At 46.9% G+C, this 19,223-nt stretch overlaps 2 protein-coding genes across 14 annotated transcripts in view; both read left to right on the top strand.

Annotated features, from left to right (window-relative positions):
• Positions 1-1,153, top strand: part of AMPdeam (AMP deaminase) — an 89,594-nt gene extending 88,441 nt beyond the window's left edge. For all 10 annotated transcript variants that reach the window (XM_089548528.1, XM_089548524.1, XM_089548533.1 and 7 more), the window contains one exon: positions 679-1,153. In XM_089548528.1, the coding sequence (XP_089404654.1) occupies positions 679-837 (159 nt within the window). In that variant the 3' untranslated portion in view covers positions 838-1,153. The remainder of the gene's footprint in view (positions 1-678) is intronic.
• Positions 1,154-8,240: 7,087 nt separating this feature from the next.
• The window catches only part of LOC149339868 (fibroblast growth factor 1-like), a 58,834-nt gene continuing 47,851 nt past the window's right edge, over positions 8,241-19,223 (top strand). Inside the window, exon 1 of one of the 4 annotated variants that reach the window (XM_089548520.1) lies at positions 8,241-8,980. In XM_089548520.1, the coding sequence (XP_089404646.1) occupies positions 8,933-8,980 (48 nt within the window). In that variant the 5' untranslated portion in view covers positions 8,241-8,932. The remainder of the gene's footprint in view (positions 8,981-19,223) is intronic. The other 3 variants (XM_089548519.1, XM_089548522.1, XM_089548521.1) reach the window with 3 other exon arrangements.

Here is a 19,223-nt window from a genome sequence, read left to right as displayed (position 1 = left end):
GTCGCTTCGTTTACGTTTGCACCGGCGTTTTGCCAGCGTTACAATGGATCCCGTTCTCGAAGTCGTCAACGAAGTTCTCGCAAATAGACACCTTTAGCATACCGTGTACCTTGTTACCGTTAGCGGGATACCAGGAGCCCGCATAGCGCTGTGAGCAGGCGCTGATTGGTCCCGGCGCTGCAGGAGCGCGCGTAGCTGGCGGGTACGTGGCGCCATCTGGTGACGTCAAGGAGATTTGGGCATGCATTTGCTGCGCCTCAGTGATTCATGGCTTCTCGTGTTCTAGTGTTGCTAGAACTATTGGTTCTAGCAACACTGTTTTGTCCTATGACGTCATGAAGCTTGTACTTGCGAGTTTGGCCTGTGGCAGCGATACTTGTATTTTGGTTCTTGCTCTTTTCTACGTTACAAGAGCTTTGTTGTCAGTATGAATGGCGTTTTTGTAATCAGGAGCTGGTATTCTTGTGATGCAAGTCAACTTCAATTTCTCCTCAGTGTCCCTTTAATGCATGTCAGCTAAAAATGGGGAAGTTATTGAAGGAATAGTTCCTGTAGACACTCTCAAGCATTCAGAATTGCCTCCATCTACACTGGAGAAGATGCTGGTCTGTAACTGCTGGGAACAAGAGGGTAGAGAAGCGAGGAACTTACCTTACTGCTTGGCCATGGCTGTTTCAGGTGAAGCAGTATTGGCTGGGCCCCAACTACCAGAGAGAAGGCCCGGCCGGCAACGACATCACGCGCACCAATGTTCCAGACATCCGTGTCGCATACCGCTACGAAACACTCGTCGACGAGCTGTCCACCATCTTTCGGACAATGCAGCCTACACCCTAAGAGAGTGCCACACAGCGTATTTTTATGTTGTATGCCTTAGAGTTTTTAAAAAGTTGCATTGAACTGAGTCTATTGATGTGCCAACGACTGCGGCCACTGCAACAGCACGTCTAGGCTTTTGATGTGAAGAAAAATGTTTCACCTCTCAGCGAGAGGCCAAGTTGACTATACCATGCTGGTTAATTGGTACACATAGCTAGTACGAGCATGAGAGGGATGAAGTGAATCTTCGAGAGCTTTGGAAAGTGGATGTATATCCTTGTTGTATCCATAACTGCTTAAGTTATTGTCACAATTAAAGGGCTTCTTCATGGAACTACTGTGTTGCAGTGAATCTTTTGTGCAAGGTCTTGCTCGTTTTTTGAAGGGCTGTTGTCTTTTGTTGGGCTTTGTCTGTCACATCACTTCAGTTGTTTGGGTTACAGTCATTCTTTGAAATATGTGCATTGCTTTTATGCAACAAGGTGCTTGTAGGTTGTATATGCTGTCATAAATAAGCTTTCTCATTGATATTCATGTAAATTTTCAAAGTTGAAATATTGTGTTTCATACAAGACTTATCAAACGAACAATTGATGTGCACTCGTTGCTTCCAGTAAAAAGTAAAATGCAAGGCGTTCAACTATGTCCAATTTGTCTAGCAAAGCAGTGTTCATGCATAACACTATTGCATCTGAGGCTTATACTGGCATTTTCTTGGAATGATGCCAATTAGGATTACACACTTGCCATTACACAGGCTTTTATCCAAGGGGAGGCCCGAAGGGACCGGGGCCCCCTGAAACCGAGCTCAATCCTTTCCCCCAGCTCTCTTGAAAGCGGTTTTTTGAGCATGGACCACCAGCCCCTATCCCCTGGTGCAAAAAACTGTCTTGGGCCCCTCCCAAAAGAAATTTCTGGCTACATGCCTGATGTGGCAATTTTCATGAAATTGATGCCATGCTGTGGCGGCTCCAAGAACTAGTCTAAGGAAGATTGGCAGTGCGTGGCAGCATTTGTTTGCTTCTTTGTGAGTTCTTCGTCTGCATGCTCAGACGTCGTCATCGTTTTCCTATAAAAATATTGGCGATTTTCATGACACAGACGCCACTCACGACCTCTAATCGAAGAGACTCACACCATCGCGCTTCTGAGGGTGCGCCCCGACTTGATGGTATCGAGTTCCGCGATGTACAGACGTGAGTGGGCTTGTATTGAAGCAAAACTTTTCGCTGGCCTAGGTCGTCCATTCTGAAGTAAAGCAGTGTGTATGAAGGTACCCGAAGGCGAAACTGAGAGGGGTGCCCTTCATTTCACCTTCAGGCACCTGCATTCACGCTGCTTTACTTATGCCGATGTTTGTATTGAAGCGCTCGAGCGTTTTACAGCAGGTACTGCGTTTCATGGCCAGTGCTCGTGCAGAACCGAAGCTGCATAGAAATAAAGGCAAGGAACGAGCACATTGCCTTCAACACAGCACTTGATCGCTATGATTTGTTCCGGAGCACACCACTCCAGTGCTATAAACAAATCTGCTCACATGTGTACATACAAGGACTTTGAGCTCAACTGAAATGATGGCGACACGTAAATGCTACTGGGATTCAGCTTGCTGAATTGAAATCCTGGCACAAGACAGTCTAAAGTGGAACCATCGCGAATAATTTTAATAGTTTTATGCAGCGATTTTGCAAAGCCCTGCTTACTTGTAACAATCAGTAAACCCGAGACATGCTTGCTTTTTTGAGATTTTTGCTCCGAGTAGGAATACTCAGCACTGGCAATCTTGGCGTCGCTGAAAATGTCTTGGAGGGGGACGACTATCATGTGCAGTTCTGCTTGCATGGCAAACGTTTTACAAACACATACAAAGTTTAGCTAAAATCAGGGGCTCACTTTCAGCGAGAAACAACAGTTAGTACAACAGCCTCTCAGACATTTGTGGAAGCCATTGGTGTATGTAAGTTATAAGTTCCTCTTGATATTTTTTTTTTCTGCTTCAAGTGTTGAGCTTCAAGCTTCAAGTTCTGCTTCGTGTTGATAAGAAACAGACTTATATAGCCGAAACATTGAGGGAAGATTCTCTTTCAGGACACATGAAGGAATAAATTGTGACAGTCAAATTTCAAATTTATCACTAGGAAACAAGGTCATTATCCACTGCTGAATGTTTTTGCTTGGCTGTTAATAAGGTGTGCAACCTGTATTTGTTCCTTTAGCACAAGACACTGCATAGCAGGCTGAATGCACTCTGTTATATGTGAGGGTGCTTGAACCACAATTCATGTTTGCCATGAGTTGGCTCTCCCCGTAAGCAAACAGGTAAGGCACCTGAGCCACATGCTGTCATCCTGGGGGTTTCCTTATGTGTTTGCTCGACGCTTGTCTGTTTTCTCCATGGCAAGGTGCTTCAATGAGCTTGGGCATTTAGAAGTGCTTAACTTTTGTTTGTGCAGTATTGATTTGTTAGCATTAGTAAACTAAGTATCATTAAATCTTAGTATCATTAAATTTTGTAAGCAAATGGCAGTTAAATCATGTTTTATCGCATAGATTTAAATCGGGTGCAGTTGAGGAGTGAACATCAGTAGGCATGTTCAGCCTTCTCTTACTTCCACTTTTTGCCAGAATGGCAGGGCCGCCAGCAACATCCTCCTTCCCCCTTCAGCGACCACCTATATACCCCACCCCACTACTTACTCTTGGGAAGCTGCTCTGTCCCGCTCTAGCCTGGGCGATCAGCAACGGCTGATCGCGCGGGCTGCCAGGACAGCAGAAGCTATCGGGAGTCCTAAAGTGAGGACCCTGCCCACAAGGACGGGTCTCTCAGTCGCCCTTTTTGAATAAAGCTTTTTCGCCACCAACTCGAGTTGAGCGCGAATAAATCCTTCACTCCTGTTTGCTGTTGTGCTCCGCTGATTTTTGCCCCCCCCCCCCCCCCCCCCCCATTCCGAACTCTTGGAAGCCAACTGCATTTTCGACTTTGCCCATACTAATAGTTACTTTTAATATCTAGGTGGCTCGGACAGACCTCTATCCTCCGCAAAACACCGCCAACAAACTTCTCTGCCATAGTCGTACTGAGAATATCAATCAAAGGGCGGCGCCTGGTAGCGTCTTTACTGTTGCGGTTAGCAAGCTAGCTAGGTCTTTGGCTCTCGTGAGCTTTCGACAGCATTTAAATGCCCTTGTTTTCAATGTAGTGCAGATAAAATCCTTGACCACACAAACCGTGGCTAGAAGTTGGCTTTGTTGCAATGCCAGTCGGGCTGAGGGGAAGCCAGCTTGCGGTGACGCACGTGCATGCTTGATTGGTTCTCCGTTTGTTCCGTTCAGTTTACGGTTGTTTAGTTACGTGCTTGTCATACTTATTAAGCGTGTCGTTAGTCTGCGTGCATGTTCGTTACTTAACGTTATCTGCATGCCTATTAACCTCCTGCCCTTCAGTACGTTGCCGACGTCGTCAAACGAGGGCTTTCACGTGGTGCAACATACTATACAGTCAACACTTAAATTAAGGAAGCATTTATTTTACGTTCCGACCAGTACAACAGCAATATTTGTCTCAATTGAAAAACTGGCTTACATGAATCGCCAGGTGCGCATACAGTGTAGAAAGATCAACAGATTAAGCAGCTGAGCTTCATACAGGAATGGAATTGAATTGTAACCAGTTCTGGAATGCTAGTTAAATGTTCTCATTTAGTTTGGAGTGTACTTACTATACACGGCCTGAATAAATAGCCTGCCGTAAGACTAGGTTGCCGTTAGGGAATAAACGGCACGGTAACAGGACAGCCACAAGGTACAAATTCAAAATGTAAGTTGTCGTTGTGTTCCTTTCTGCTCAGGATGCGAATATCAGTGTTAACTTTTGCAGGTGGCTTGATTCACGAGTTTCGCGCTCTTGCCGGTCGCTCTTCATTATAAGAGGACAAGTAGTGGTCTGCGATTAGCACTGCACGAGCGTTAACTTTTCTGCATTAACCGGCTTATCGGTTGTAAAGAAAACAAAATGATCTAGCGATAAATTCGAAAAGAGAGCTGTTGAATTCGCATACAGCGTCTGCAGTTCTTGGTCGCCGGTTGATGGCAGTACTGCAGACTTGAGAAAGCAGGCTTGATTATGAAGAACAGGCTCTGCTGAAAACTGTTCAACCTGCGGTATTGGTCACATATATTCTGGCAATGTGAGTAACACATGGGTTGGCCGACTTGGAGAGGTATTCAGGGCAAGCTGTTACTGATTACCGGTCTCGTAATTCGAAGAACAAGCAACCAGCTGTATGGCGCCTGTCACAGGTAGTGACATATTGGATTCCAAAAAAAAAAAAAAGTAAACGTAGCAGGGGGCTGGAGAGGGTCAGGTAGGGAGACAAGATTGGGAAACGTGCTGGGATGGGATGATGGGCGGCGCACGGTAGGAGCAGTTGGAAACAGGTTGGAGAACAGCAGTGACGTATTCCGGTTGCTGATGATGACGAAGACGTAGCGGTCCCAAGTGACATGAGCCCATGGCTTACTATTTATTCACGCTAGTTGAATTAGTAAAATTATATTCCGGACCTTTCGCCCCGCCGACGTGGCTCAGTGGTTACGGCGCTCGGCTGCTGACCCGAAAGACGCGGGTTCGATCCCGGCCGCGGCGGTTGAATTTCGATGAAGGCGAAATTCTAGAGGCCCGTGTACTGTGCGATGTCAGTGCACGTTAAAGAACCCCAGGTGGTGGAAATTTCCGGAGCCCTTCACTACGGCGTCCCTCATAGCCTGAGTTGCTTTGGGACGTTAAACCCCTGTAAATCAATAAACCTATTCCGGCCCTTTATATAGGAGGGGGTACCCGAAATACTTAAATTAGATGTAAAGAGAAACCACAAATAGTGATTATTTTTTCGCGCTCTGAAAATGAACAGCGAAATCCGAAATAATCGCCACAAGGGGTATTTAACACTGCGCGCGGAGCCGATTCACGCTCCCGTACGGGCCGTTGGGGAGCATGCGGCATGCAGGTGTTCCAAGCACCCACGAATGCATTAGGCCTTTCTCCCCCTCTTTCGCCCTCTCCTCAAAGGTTGTTGTTTTGTGTGCTTTCTTCACAACGCGGACAAAACGTACAGCATGATACGCTGTCTTTTCAGCACGTTTTAAGTTCCGTTTTGTCGCTATGCAACCTAACTGAAATTTTGCGCGAAGCTCCAGTGGTTTCGCAGTTATCAATAAATGGAGCTAATCACATCTGAAGACATAAGATAGAGCGCAAGCCTGTTTGCTCATCTTTGTTTGGTTATTTTTAATTTCGCTTGTTCTTTTTCTTTGCTTCTTTACCTGCCTTTTTGTCATTTATCTTTACTTTTCTATGTCCCCTTTTTATGCACCCCTTCTGCTTTCTTAAGCCCATTATCTCCTGTTTTTTTTTTTTCTTTTCTCCTTGCTTTCTTTTCTTGTCTCTTCTTCCTTCCTACAGATCCCCGCACCTTCCCTCCTCCTGGCCGCCTGCGAGCCTGTTTGAAGAATCTGGGCACGCTGGACCCATCCATGTTTCATTTTCATTTCGTCCTTCTTAATTCTTAACCCTTCAGGACCGTCTTGCCCTAAAAATCACTTTTGCCCGGCCATCAGAGGTGCTTTTTTTTTTCTCTTGTAATTGGTTTTTCTTAAATTTTCTTTTGGGCGTTGGCCCCTTTTATTTTATTTCCAGTTGGTTCGCCTGCGATAACCTCTGGTTGGGTGCGGGCTTCCTCTCACATTTTTTATTTTATTTTATTTCTTGAGAGATCTACAATAAACGGCGACTGCCAATATTTCTGCTCTAGTTTCGTTGCACGAGCTAGACCTGCTCTCTTGAAGCAGCATGGGTCGAGTTGATTGGGTCGCTATATATATCTATAAACCAATTGTGCTGAGGGTATTGTGACCACAATTAGCACAGCTGGTGTTGAGCAACTCTTGTTCATGTACTTCGATTTGGCTGAAACCGAAGGAAATATTTCATATTTTTCCTCTAATACACTGTTTCAACCCGTCTTTCCCTTCGCTGAGAAACAAATATTTGTGCGGTGTGTATATTTTAACTGTTCGGAGAAACTTTAATGGAGAGCTAATTTCAGTCACCTAAGGATCCTTAACGCACACTGACATTGCAATACACGGGCACGCTGAGCGGGCGAACTCCGTGACCACTGAGCCACCACGGCGCGGATCCCGTCTTGTAGTTGTGTGCAGAGCGCTTGCGACGAAAGCAACGGGTTGACAGCTTTTATTTCTACATCGCCTCCTGTTGCACAAGACCACAACATTTGACTTCGTTGTTCCGCATTAATCGCAGCTATGGTGTACGTACAACAAATTATTTCATTCACAGATTTGTCCAATTAAAGCCTCACATTCAGATTTGCTCCTATTAATTTTTAAGCGCTTGCCCCGAGCACCACACCCAGCACAAAATTGCTTAGTGTTTTGTTTTGACTTTAAAGATGAGGAAAGGACAAGGGCGTTATTAAGAGCCCCCTAATTACGTTTGCTAAGAAGCGGATCCATCACGTCTTTACGTCAGAGTGATTTGAATCACGCACTTTGTATTCGCGGCTGCGCGCGGCCGGACACTGGTTGACACACTTCAGACCCAACGAGCGGCTCGCTTGCGCAAGCTTTCTCGCAATCAAGTGCGTAGATAAAATGAGTACGAGACGGCTGCCCCACTGTCACCATAAAACATAATGCAGTGAAGCCCATTGCAAGGGCGCAGAAGAAAAGGAAAGTCAATTCACACACAAAAGCTCACGAGCGCTGTGTTCCTAGCTCGCTCAGTCCATGCATTTCGCGAACGACAGCGGACCGAATGGCCAGCAACTCTTCGCCGTTAGCTGCTGCGGCCCAGTGGGTAACCGGATCTGAGCGCGGCGCGACGGCCGGCGCGGCGTCGCCGAGACGACGACGCAGGGGCGTCCCTAATGGATTGAACGGCGGCACCCTCCTCCCGCACCCTCAACGATCCGCGCCTCTCCATCGTCAGGAGCAGAGGAGAACGACCGCTATGACGGCACGCTGCCGTGCTCAGCGTCCCACGATGCGACGAGAGAGCGGTCGGCTGCAAAAAACGCCAACGTCGGTGTAGACATAAAGAAAGCCGCCCCTCTCTTCCTCTCGGTTCTGCCTTGCGTCGCTGATGCTGTGGTGCCTTCCGCTCCTCGGAGTGGCGTCACGCCGATCGACGGTGCAAGCCTCCCACGGTGTGCTGTCGTTATGTTCAGAATTTTGAGCACAGAATTAAGCCCTCCTCCTTCCGTGAAGAGCGCGATCGCACTCCGGGCCACCGCAAAACATTGACCGTCCACTGCAAGCGCGCGCTCTGCTCTCCAGAAGAAAGTAGTGGAGAGAGAGTCCGCCATCCACGCCAGACGTCGTCAAAGGGTCTCGCATCCATCGCTCTGCTCTCGGCGCGGCTGCTGCCGTCCGAGTAGAGGGGGAGCGGGAGACTGCCAGCGTCACCGTGGGCGCTACTGCGCACGCCCGGGAGGGGGTTCCATCCCAGAACGGGACGGCTGCAGCGTCGGCGACGCTCTGGGGAGGGGCGTCGTCCGACTGACGCGCGCCTCCGAGCGCCTTGCAACAGCCCCGAGCGCTCAATCCGGACACCAGTCTCCGCGATCGGCGCAGGCAGAAGTGCGCGCTCTTGCAACTTGTCGCGCAGTGTGTCAGGTGGACTTGAAGAGGCGGGGGTCGATGGATCCCGCGACGCGGGATCGCCCTCGCTTACCTCCGACCACGAACGAGAACACGAGGATGCTGCCTGAGCTGAAGTAGCGAAGAAGAATATAAGAGAACAACTGGTGGTGTGCACGCTGTCCGCGTTTTTTTTTTTCTTCTAGTCCTCTCGCATAGAGTGACTGCGAGAACTGTTGTCGTCATTCTTCACGTAGCGTTTCCATTCTGGTGTTTTGCTCTGCAAAGAAGTCGAGTCGTGCCACATAGCCATCATTGCCGTACTCACCGATCGCACATGTCGACGCTCTCCGCACTTCGTCGACGCCCGAGCACTTGAGCCGTCTCTGTGCCCGACGTTTGATTTGCTCTGGCCTGAACTTCCGCACGAGTCGGGACCACACCGGATGTGAAAATGGAAGAGGAGGAGCAGCACAGACAAGACGACGAAAACGCACGAGAGGTGACCGCTTTCTCTTTTTTCGCTGCTTCCTCTTTTCTCTCTTTCTGTGCCTCGTGAGCTTCTCTTTACTGCACCGCTTTGTTTGCTCAGGAATGTCGGGCCGGGTTCGAAGAACTTTTCCGAGTGTACCGCGGCTCACGATTGGTCGGTGCCGTGGTTACTTTGATTCGCGGGCAATCTTGATCCGGACTCACAAGCGACATCGTGAAACCGATCGCAGCATTATACGTATATTTGCAGCCGCCGAATGCAGAGCAGCTTCTACCGGAGGACGGTTCGAATTCGTAGCAAAGCGCGGGTGTGGTTTCTTAGCAATGATCTAAGCACAAGAAAACTGCTGCTACGGCAGGACGAGTCCTTCGCAACGGAGATTTCCGTGGAAGAACGCACATGTGAAACGTTTTACCCGATTAGAAGGTGATAGGAGCAAATTTTTACTAAGCACCAAATGAAACGAGCAATTCAAGCACAGACAAACGGGTGCTGCATTTCACGAGACGAAGAAGTTAAAAACAGTGCAGCGACGACAGACAGGACAGAATAAAGAACGACATGCGCTGACTAACAACTGAGGATTATTGGAAAAAAAACCTAGGTGCTAATACTCTCCAAAAAACAACAAGGACGCATGCTTCTCCACAAGCACTTCTAATCATGGGAATCAATATACTTAATCTCACAGTCATGAAGAAGCACCGAGGCAGTGCTTACACACCTGTCGCCATTCATGTGGATGTGATACGCCGCACACAGTTCCCTTGTTAATTTCATGACACGGAAAAGAGGTATGCACATTTTCTTCCAGGATATTATTCAGGGGGCAATCTCTGTTATGTAACGCAAGGTTGTACGATGGGACAATATTTTATCCATAGATTACAGAGTGTAGGCGCCAGATATGGTATTCAGGTGCTGTTCTCAGCCCCGAAAAAAAAAGAAAAGAAAACAACCGGTAGTAGAACCTGCAAGATAAAACACCAAAATAAGTTCACGCCATGTGCTGAAAGGGTAGTCTATGACAGTGAGTTTTCTTGCGGCAAGAAATACATCGGCCAAACCGGAAATTGTGTGAACACACGTCTACGTCACCCTAATACACGTTAAAAGGTTCCCCATCGTCCAACCTTGCTTTAGATAACAGCGATTGCCCCCTGAATAATATCCCGGGTTCCCCCGATAAGGAAATGTGCATACCTCTTTTCCATGAGACGAAAGTTGTTTGTAGGCATAGGGATAAATTAACAATGGAACTTCGTGAGGCATATCACATCTACGTGAATGGTGACACGTGTGTAAGCACTGCCTCGGTGCCTCTTCATGACTGTGAGATTAAGTACCTTGATTCCCGTGATTAGAAGTGCTTGCGGAGAAGCATGCGTCCTGGTTGTTTTTTGGAGAGTATTATTACCTGTGTTTTTTCCGATAAACCTCAGTTGTTAGTCAGCGCTTGTCCTTCTTTCTTCTGGTTTATGGTTTATGGGGTTTAACGTCCCAAAGCGACTAAGGCTATGAGAGACGCCGTAGTGGAGGGCTCCGGGAATTTCGACCACCTGGGATTCTTTAACGTGCACTGACTGACATCGCACAGTGCACGGGCCTCTGGAATTTCTCCTCCAAAGAAATTCAACCGTCGCGGCCGGGATCGAACCCGCGTCTTTCGGGTCAGCAGCCGAGCCTTCTTTCTTGTCTTGTCCGTCGTCGCTGCGCTATTTTTTTACTTCAATATGCATCAACTCGCTCAGTTTTCGGTTCTTCTGCACGAGACGAAGAGAATCACAGTTAGTTGAGCGGTCTTTCCTCACTAACACTGCGAATCAGTGTTCATGATGGCGGAGACCAGAAGCATGAACCTACAGAACATATTTATATGCATGCTACAGCGTCAACGCCCGGTCAATCGCACAAAATGCCACACATCCGTTCGTCAGCGCTTTGTTCTGCTGTATACATTGCGTTTGTACGACCACCAAACACCTTAGGTTAGGTGCTGACAGTCGTTAATCTGATGGACGTGACGGCACACGGCCTAAGAAGAGAGCAGAGGGAAGAATAGAAACGGACAAAACACTGCTCTGCACCAACAGCTGGCATTTATTTGGCGATGTGCGCATATAAATATAGGTCAGGAAACAAAAAAAAAAGATTAATGGCAATCACCACAATGAGCACACTCAATCACCAGGAACCCCGCAAGACAACAACGATTAAGTCATACAGTTCAAGAAACGAAATTCTTTTCCCGATAAAGATATCGGCAGAGCACTTACGCAGCAATCACCCTGCTTATTGATCTTTGTGGCCTCAATTATTTCTCGACTTAGCTGATCTTTGACTCTAGCAACAGCTCGGCACTTTTCGAACTGCAGGATGCACTTGCAGATACGAAAATGGGTACTAAGGTTACGGGGATCTGCATTGTCAACATTGTTGCGGTGCCGCATATGAGCCTATCATTTAGGCACGAATTCCCCGTCTGGACAATATAAAAACTGCTACATTACAGAGGAATCGAGCGCACAAGGTTTTTTGACACTTCACAATACTGTTCATCTTTTTTCGTGAACTCGTGGATTGTTTCCCCAGGGTTGCTGACGCGCATACACAAACTTGCTAGCTTCTCCGGAACCGAAAAAACAACGTCCACTCCGACTCTTTTTCCAACTTTTTTTTTTTCAAATTATTCGTAACTATATGAATGTACGGAATGTCCACATCTTTATCAGGAAAAGAATTTCGTTTCTTGAGCTGTATGACTTAGTCATCGTTGACTTGCGGGGCTCCTGGTGCTTGAGTGTGCTCATTGCGGTGATTGTCATTCACTTTTTTTGGTTGCCTGACCTTTATCTATATGCGCACCCCGCCAAATAAGTGCCAGTAGTTAGTTAAGAGCTGCGTTGTATCCGTTTCTACTTTTCCCTCTGCTCTCTTCTTAGGTCGTGTGCCGTAACTACGGTAACACTGCCGTTGCGCTGCTTCACATCCGTCGTGCAAAACCAACTCGCTCAACAGTTCGTGCTTTCAATCGTTAATTAGTGTTGGTAGGGTGCTTATTCAATGGTATTGTTATGTGGTCCGCGCTCAAAGTGGAAAACTGCGCGGTAACCTGAAACAGGAACCTAACGGTCACAGGCTCTTACGCTTTACCACTCGAAATAGCGGTGCATATTGCCATATGTAACCACTTGCTGTAGCGCCTAAACATGGCGCCTAAAGCTGAATCACTCCAGCACCGAAGCTCGCCTGCCGTCAGAAAGCGACAGCAAACGCTCTCGTTTTACATAGTCGTTTTACATGAGTTCGCCATGAATTCCGCCAGGTTAATGCGTATACTTGACGTTGTCATGCAAGGACGCAATGGCTAAATATTTATAACAGTGTATAAAAACTCCATAAACGCTGTTTGTTCTTCCATTTGGTGCAGTTCCACTTAATATTCCGAGCTGTCCCAGTGTACGTTAAAGAACCACGGCTGGTCGAAATTTATCCGGGAGACCTCCACTACGACATCACTCATAACTGGAGTCTCTTTGCCTAACAATAGTGTTACTATTTATAGTCTTACTATCGGCAGTCTCACTATCTTGGCAGTCTTGCTATCGACAGCGGTATTATCGTTAGTAATACTATTGATAGTAATACAATCGATTCTAATATCGATAGCTTTTTTTACACTATCAACTATCGATGCTCTCAATAGTCAATTTCCCGATAGTTTTGCATCACTATATCTGGCCTGCGCCATATGGGAGATGCAACCTTCTGCCTTGGCTGAGGCGTGGACTTGGTTCACGCGAGCTGCTTGCGGCAGCACGGCTGATAGCCTGGCCAGACGTTTCAGTTTCATACATCTCGCGTCTGCCACCTATCTAAATATTTGTTGGACACGAAGCAACAGTTTGGCAGAGCTCGCCAGATTCGGCTGCGTAAAATGGGAGGTGTGCTTTCCAGAAAATAAATCTCGCGCTACGCGCGCGTGAGTAAAACTTCCCTGGGACGTCGGTCTAAAATTATGTCTGACCGGGTCGGTCTCTCAAGTGGTCTATACCGGGCATCGCGCCCCGGCACTTTATGCTTCCGGCATCCAGCTGGAGGCGATAAGTTGGCGCGCACGAACGCACGCCCCGTACACGCAGCGGCGCGTCGAGGCGCTTGGAAGTGGCGGGCCGGCCAGATGTTAGACGGAACTTGCACTACAAAGTGTGCAGCTGTGGATTGGCATCGGTGCGGATGCGCAAGGGTTTCGGGGTTTCGTAATTTGGAGAATGAAAATCAGGTGCTGTTTTTTGAACTGCAGTTCAGGTATATAAATCCGGCTATTGAACAAAAAGTTTGATAGTTCGGGTTTTTTTCCTCTTTTTTTTTTCTGTGTGGGGGGAGGTGGTGGTATTTTTTCCAGCAAGACGAATGCACTGTTACCCCCTGGCTTGGTGCGGGACATCAAATGATCTTTTTCTTGTTCCCTTCTTGTAAACAATCTGTAACAAACTTCTCAACAATTCAGATATATTTTGTCTCATATATTACAATTACGTCACAATCAGGATCAGAATTTTATTAGTCATTTAGTTTGTGACTACAGTTTTGTATGCAGAAGGAGGTCCCATAGTTGACGGCTCAAAGGGGACCTCATGTGCAGAATAACCTCGAGATGACTAAAACAATGCGCAGAATTTCAGGATTGAAAGGTGAGCCTAACTGAAATTTAATATATATACAGTCGGAATTTGAAGCTGCGAGCTTGGATTTAGCAGCCGAAAGCATGCGCCTTGCAGAGAATGCCGAAATTCTCGTGAAGGAAACAAATGTGGCCGCTGTTTCTTTTGCTAAAGACAAGAAAAAAATTAAATGCACCTACCATCGGCAGAGAATTATTGCTGTTATTCAGATAAAATATTGCATTGATTAAAAACCAGCCCATATTCTAGCACAATTATACAAAAATCATTGCATATGATGTGATGTGTTTGCCATGAATAATTAAAGGGGCGATATTTGAGAGTGAGCGAATTGTGCTGTAAGTATATGTGGACAATTCCTTCATCGAAGTCGGGCTGCGTGCGGTCAGCATTTGGGCAAAGGGGCATCTAGCACTGGCTGTTATATCAACCAATGTCATTTCCGCTGAAACCTCGCGCATTTCTCTAAATACAATTTTACGGCACAGATAGCATGACACTGACAAAATAGTATCCGCAAGTAGCTCACGAGGAGAGGTTGTTCGTGGAAAATTTTTCCATATTAAAGTGGCAGTATAACAGGAAAAAGCTATAGGAGGAAGTTTTGCTCGCTTTAGTGAAGCTTACACAGTTGCATAATAAACCAATTAAAAAAGCAGGCAAACATGATTATGCACTCTCTTTAAGGCACCTCCCTGTGATTTTACAAACAGCGCCGCAAAACTGGTTAAATCTTAATGTTTAATGAATAGGAAAAACACCGCACCTGCAGAGGCTTCGGCAAAAGCCTCGAGCGAACAGATAATCTGACTGTGTGACCCATGCATCTGCGCTGTGCGTGGTCAGTCTGGGCGATATTGTTATCTTCGTGCACAAAAGCAGCCACTTCCCTTTTTCGCTTTGATAACGAAAAAGAGCTCATCGTGCCCACCACAATAAGATCAGGAAAAGGCGTGCCACGGAATTTCCTCATTTTAGAGCAATCAGCCCCATGAGGCAAAGAAAGGGAGATCGCGGTGAGTATATGTACAGGATATTGGTTTTACTAGACGCTTTTCTGGACAGGAGAAAAAAAAATGGTGTGGTTTAGCTCTGGTTAAACCTGGTTTGTTGCGAAAGCAATAGAAGCAGTAGAGCAACTGAATTCAGATATAGACTCTTCGTCGGTGACTTCCATAGCGAGACTTCTCGAGGAGCGCGGCACGACCGGCTCCTCCTGGCTGCGGTGGAGAGAGCAAGCTGACGTCACGCGTCACCATAGCAACGGAGAGGCTGACGTCACACCATCTGTTAGGCGCCGCGGCGTCTCCTCGAGGAGCAGGGGGGTCCACGGACCACGCGATGAGCGATTAGACCTAGCGTAGTATTGCTTTCGAAATAAAAAAAGGAAACATAGCAATATTATGGCACACAGACCACCATAACATAGAACAGGGTTTGTGGAAACGGATAATGGTCCCAAACTTATGTTTTTACATGCAGATCTGCACTCAAAGCGATGAGTGGAGTCTGGACCGCAGATAAAAACTAGAGGCTGTGACACATAAAGTTAGCCTTAATAATATGGCGCCATCGAAATAATGGGTTCATGCCCATATATGCTAAATTTGTCATTCTGTACTTTACATTCATAGATCCCTGGGAGTGCTCATCACGCCACTCCTGGTGCAGTGGTGCAGCGGTTATTCATGATGCGCCACTGCCCTGCGATGGCAAGTGCTGCCACCTGTGGGCGTTGTGTAACACAGGTTGCTCTCCCCAAGCAACCTCTCGCGACCAATCATTATTTTAACTGCCACCTGCCACAGTTTGCACACAACCCAATGGGCCGGTTGTGATGCCATCACAAGGTCACATGACCTAAGTGGCAGGTTGCTCCTCTGGTGATTGCTCGCGGATTTTTCGCTCACGGTCAACGACACCGACAACTCCGACGCCGGATTTTGGTTGGTTGAAAAGTATTAGGTGAGAATGGAAGGTGCACTGCAGATGCTTTACAAGGAATCATAGGCTGGGCGTAGGTTCAAGAGGGGGAGGCTCAGAGAAAAGAAATCATTTCGGACAAGTTTTGAGAAACGCGAACGAAACTACATTGGAAACCAGGGCTGAAGGTATTTGTATACTAACGCTTATTCAAAACGTAGCAAAATAAGTAGATCGTCAGTCAGTAAGTATATGTCAAATAATGTAGACAGTGACAGAGGAAGGTGCGTTAAGCGAAAGTCGAGTGATAGAAAAGCAATGCCCTGATAAAAAGAAAAAAAAAAGGTGCGATAGAAATGGAGTTATCTAATGGTCGGTTTAAAATAGCGAGGGATAGGCTCATATGGGAAAGTTTATACTGTAATACGAAACAGCAGTTCCCTTAGTGTTGGAAACAAAATCGGGCAGTTTCAGAGCCCGGAGATGTATGAAGAATTTTCCTAAAAAGGTGATTGATACATAGTTTGGGTAAACCTTCATGTATTTTTGTTAGTGTCCCGATATCTATCTACTTGAATGGCAATTCACCAATATCTTTCAACAGAAAAATATGTAACAGCTGTATCATACGGGGCTCACCGATGGGCCAGAAACATGGAGGCCAATGAAAAAAGTTCAACTGAAATTGAGGATAACGCAGTGAGCTATGGAAAGGAAAATGATAAGTGTAACATTAAAGGACTGGAAGAGGGAAGAGTGGGTCAGATAACAAACGTGGGCTCCGTATCTTCGTCAACTATGACCGGAACGATCCATTAAGTTGAGCTGGCGACGCCTGCTATCCACGACTAATATTTGAAAATCACATCCCGTTTCTTCTTCTGTGCGGCAATCAACTTCTTGGGCGCTTCTCTTAGCTCTGCAGCACACTGCGAAATGGTTCGGCTTTCGGCACACCGCACACTTCTTTCCCCATGGCGGGCATTTTTTCGGCTGGTGGCTGCTGCCGCAGAAGCTGCACCCCCGCAAAGCCTTGCCCCGAGACGGCTCGTCGTCCACTGCGCCGACCACCTGTGCCTCTCTGCCTGCTCCCAGGCTCAGGCCTGACTCGTGGCGGCCTCAGCCGCTTTACAGAAATCAATGGCCTTACCGTGTGTTAAGTCCTTCTCGCGCAACAGTCTGTTGCGTAACTTCTTGTCCTATGTGCCACAAACTAACTGGTCGCGCATCATGCAGTCTTTCAGATCGCCAATGTAGCACGACAGCCCTTCAGTTGCATGCATCTCTCAAAAATTGTTCAAATGGCTCGCCTTTGTGCTTGAGTCGCATGCGGAAGACGTATCTCTCGAATGTTTCGTTCTGTTGTGGGGCGCAGTACTCCTCGAACTTGCGCACCAGCGCGTCGTAGTCCTCCGCTTGGGCAGGCAAGAGTCGAAAAGTGTTGAAGACATCAATGGCTGTCTTCTCAGCGCTGGTACGTTCCTTTTCTGCGGCTACAAAATATAGCTCGATGCGTTGCCGGAATTTCCTGTAATTTGCCGTCGCATTCTCAGCGAGCTCCAGCAGTGCCGGTGGCGGCAGGGCTTCCATGCACAGACTTGAATTCCGAGCTCACTGAACAGTCTTATGTGCGGGAACGGCCGCCGCTTCTGACACCATGAAATAACTGCGAGAGGCGACACGCGCACCGTGGTGAGTGCTGGACAAAGAGTACAATGTGTTGCGGTGCTCGCCGATGAGTCGTAAGCGCAAGGCACGCTGGGAACTCCGGGCTGCCGACTGCGCAACCAGATCGCTGCTGAGCTACGTTACACAAGCTGAAGGTGGTGCAGGCCTACGCGTCTACATCCAGCCATGACGACCAGATCGTTGAAAGCTTCAGTGCAGACGTGGAATCGGCAATGAACAAAGTAAAATCGCATAATACTGTACTAATGGGCGACTTCAGTGCAAAGGTAGGCAAGAAGCAGGTGGGAGACTAGCCGGTGGGCGACTTTAGCAGAGACTCCAGGAGTAACAGGGGGAGCTATTTCGCAGAGTTCGCAGAGAGGAATAAAGTACGGATCATGAACACCTTCTTCCGGAAACTAAAGAACAGGAAGCGGACGTGGGAGAGCCCAAATGAAATAGACTTCATACTCTGCGCTCACCCTGCTATAGTGCAGGATGTGGAGGTCCTCGGAAAGATGCGTTGTAGCGACCACAGAATGGTAAGGTCTCGAATCAGCTTAGACCTGAGAAGGGAACGGAAGAAATTAGTGAAGCAGAAGCCCATTAACGAGTTAGCGGTAAGGGGGAAAGTAGAGGAATTCAGGATGTCGCTGCAGAACAGATATTTGGCTTTCACTGAGGAAAATGATCGTAATGTTCAAACAATAAACGATAATCTCACAGCTATCATTACGGAGTGCGCAGTAGAAGTAGGTGGTAGGATGGTTCGACAGGATACCGGAAAGCTGACTCAGGAGAAGAAAACTCTGATTAATAAACGCCAAAGCATGAGGACGTCTAACTCCATAGACAGAATAGAACTAATAGAGCTGTCGAAGTTAATAAATAAGCGCAAGGTAGCCGACACAAGAAAGTTTAACATGAAGAAAATCGAGCATGGTTTGGTTTATGGTTGGTTTATGTGGTTTAACGTCCCAAAGCGACTAAGGCTATGAGAGACGCCGTAGTGGAGGGCTCCGGAAATTTCGACCACCTGGGGTTCTTTAACGTGCACTGACATCGCACAGTACACGGGCCTCTAGAATTTCTCCTCCAAAGAAATTCATCCGCCGCGGCCGGGATCGAACCCGCGTTTTCTCTAAGGAACGGAGGTAGCCTAAAAGCAGTGAAGAGAAAACTAGGCATAGGTAAAAACCCGATATTGCGCTAAGAGACAAAGAGGGCAATGTCAGCAATATGAATAAGATAGTTAAAATAGTCGAAGAGTTCTACTCAAATTTATACAGTAGCCAATGTAATCAAAGCGTTAATGAGAGAGGCAGTCGAGCACAGTAATGGGACATCCCGACATTAACGAAGGAGGAAGTAAAGAAAGACTTAGGAACAATGCAAAGGGGAAAAGCAGCTGGTGAGGATCAGGTAACAGCAGATATCTTGAAGGACGGAGGGGAGATTGTGCTAGAAAAACTAGCCATCCTTTAAACGCAATGCCTTATGATTTCGACGGTACCAGAAGCTTGGAAAAACGCTGGCATTATGTTAATTCATAAGAAAGGAGACGTCACGGACATGAAAAATTATAGATGGATCAGCTTACTGTCTGTTGCCTACAAGATATTTTTCTAAGGTAATCGCTAATATAGTCAGGACAACCTTAGACTTCAATCAACCAAATGATCAGGCAGACTTTCGTATAGGATACTCGACTACTGGATACTGGATAGGATACTGGATATCATGTTGCCATATTTTCTAGCTATTTTCCTCGCCTTCTTGCGGTCCTGTTATACATGTGGATACTTTTCTATTTTTATGCATAGCTTCGTGTGCGATGTACCCGAAAATTTGTACCCCTCCCCCCTCACTGTAATGCCTTGATAAAAGTGTTCTTGATAAAAGAGCAATAAATAAATAAATAAATAAATAAATAAATAAATAAATAAATGACAATAGACTATGTTCACACTATCATC

The sequence above is a fragment of the Amblyomma mixtum genome, chromosome 6 (genome assembly GCF_055824585.1).
Source record: "Amblyomma mixtum isolate Tamu chromosome 6, ASM5582458v1, whole genome shotgun sequence".
NCBI lineage: Eukaryota > Metazoa > Arthropoda > Arachnida > Ixodida > Ixodidae > Amblyomma > Amblyomma mixtum.
This window is presented reverse-complemented; position numbering and strand designations above follow the sequence as displayed.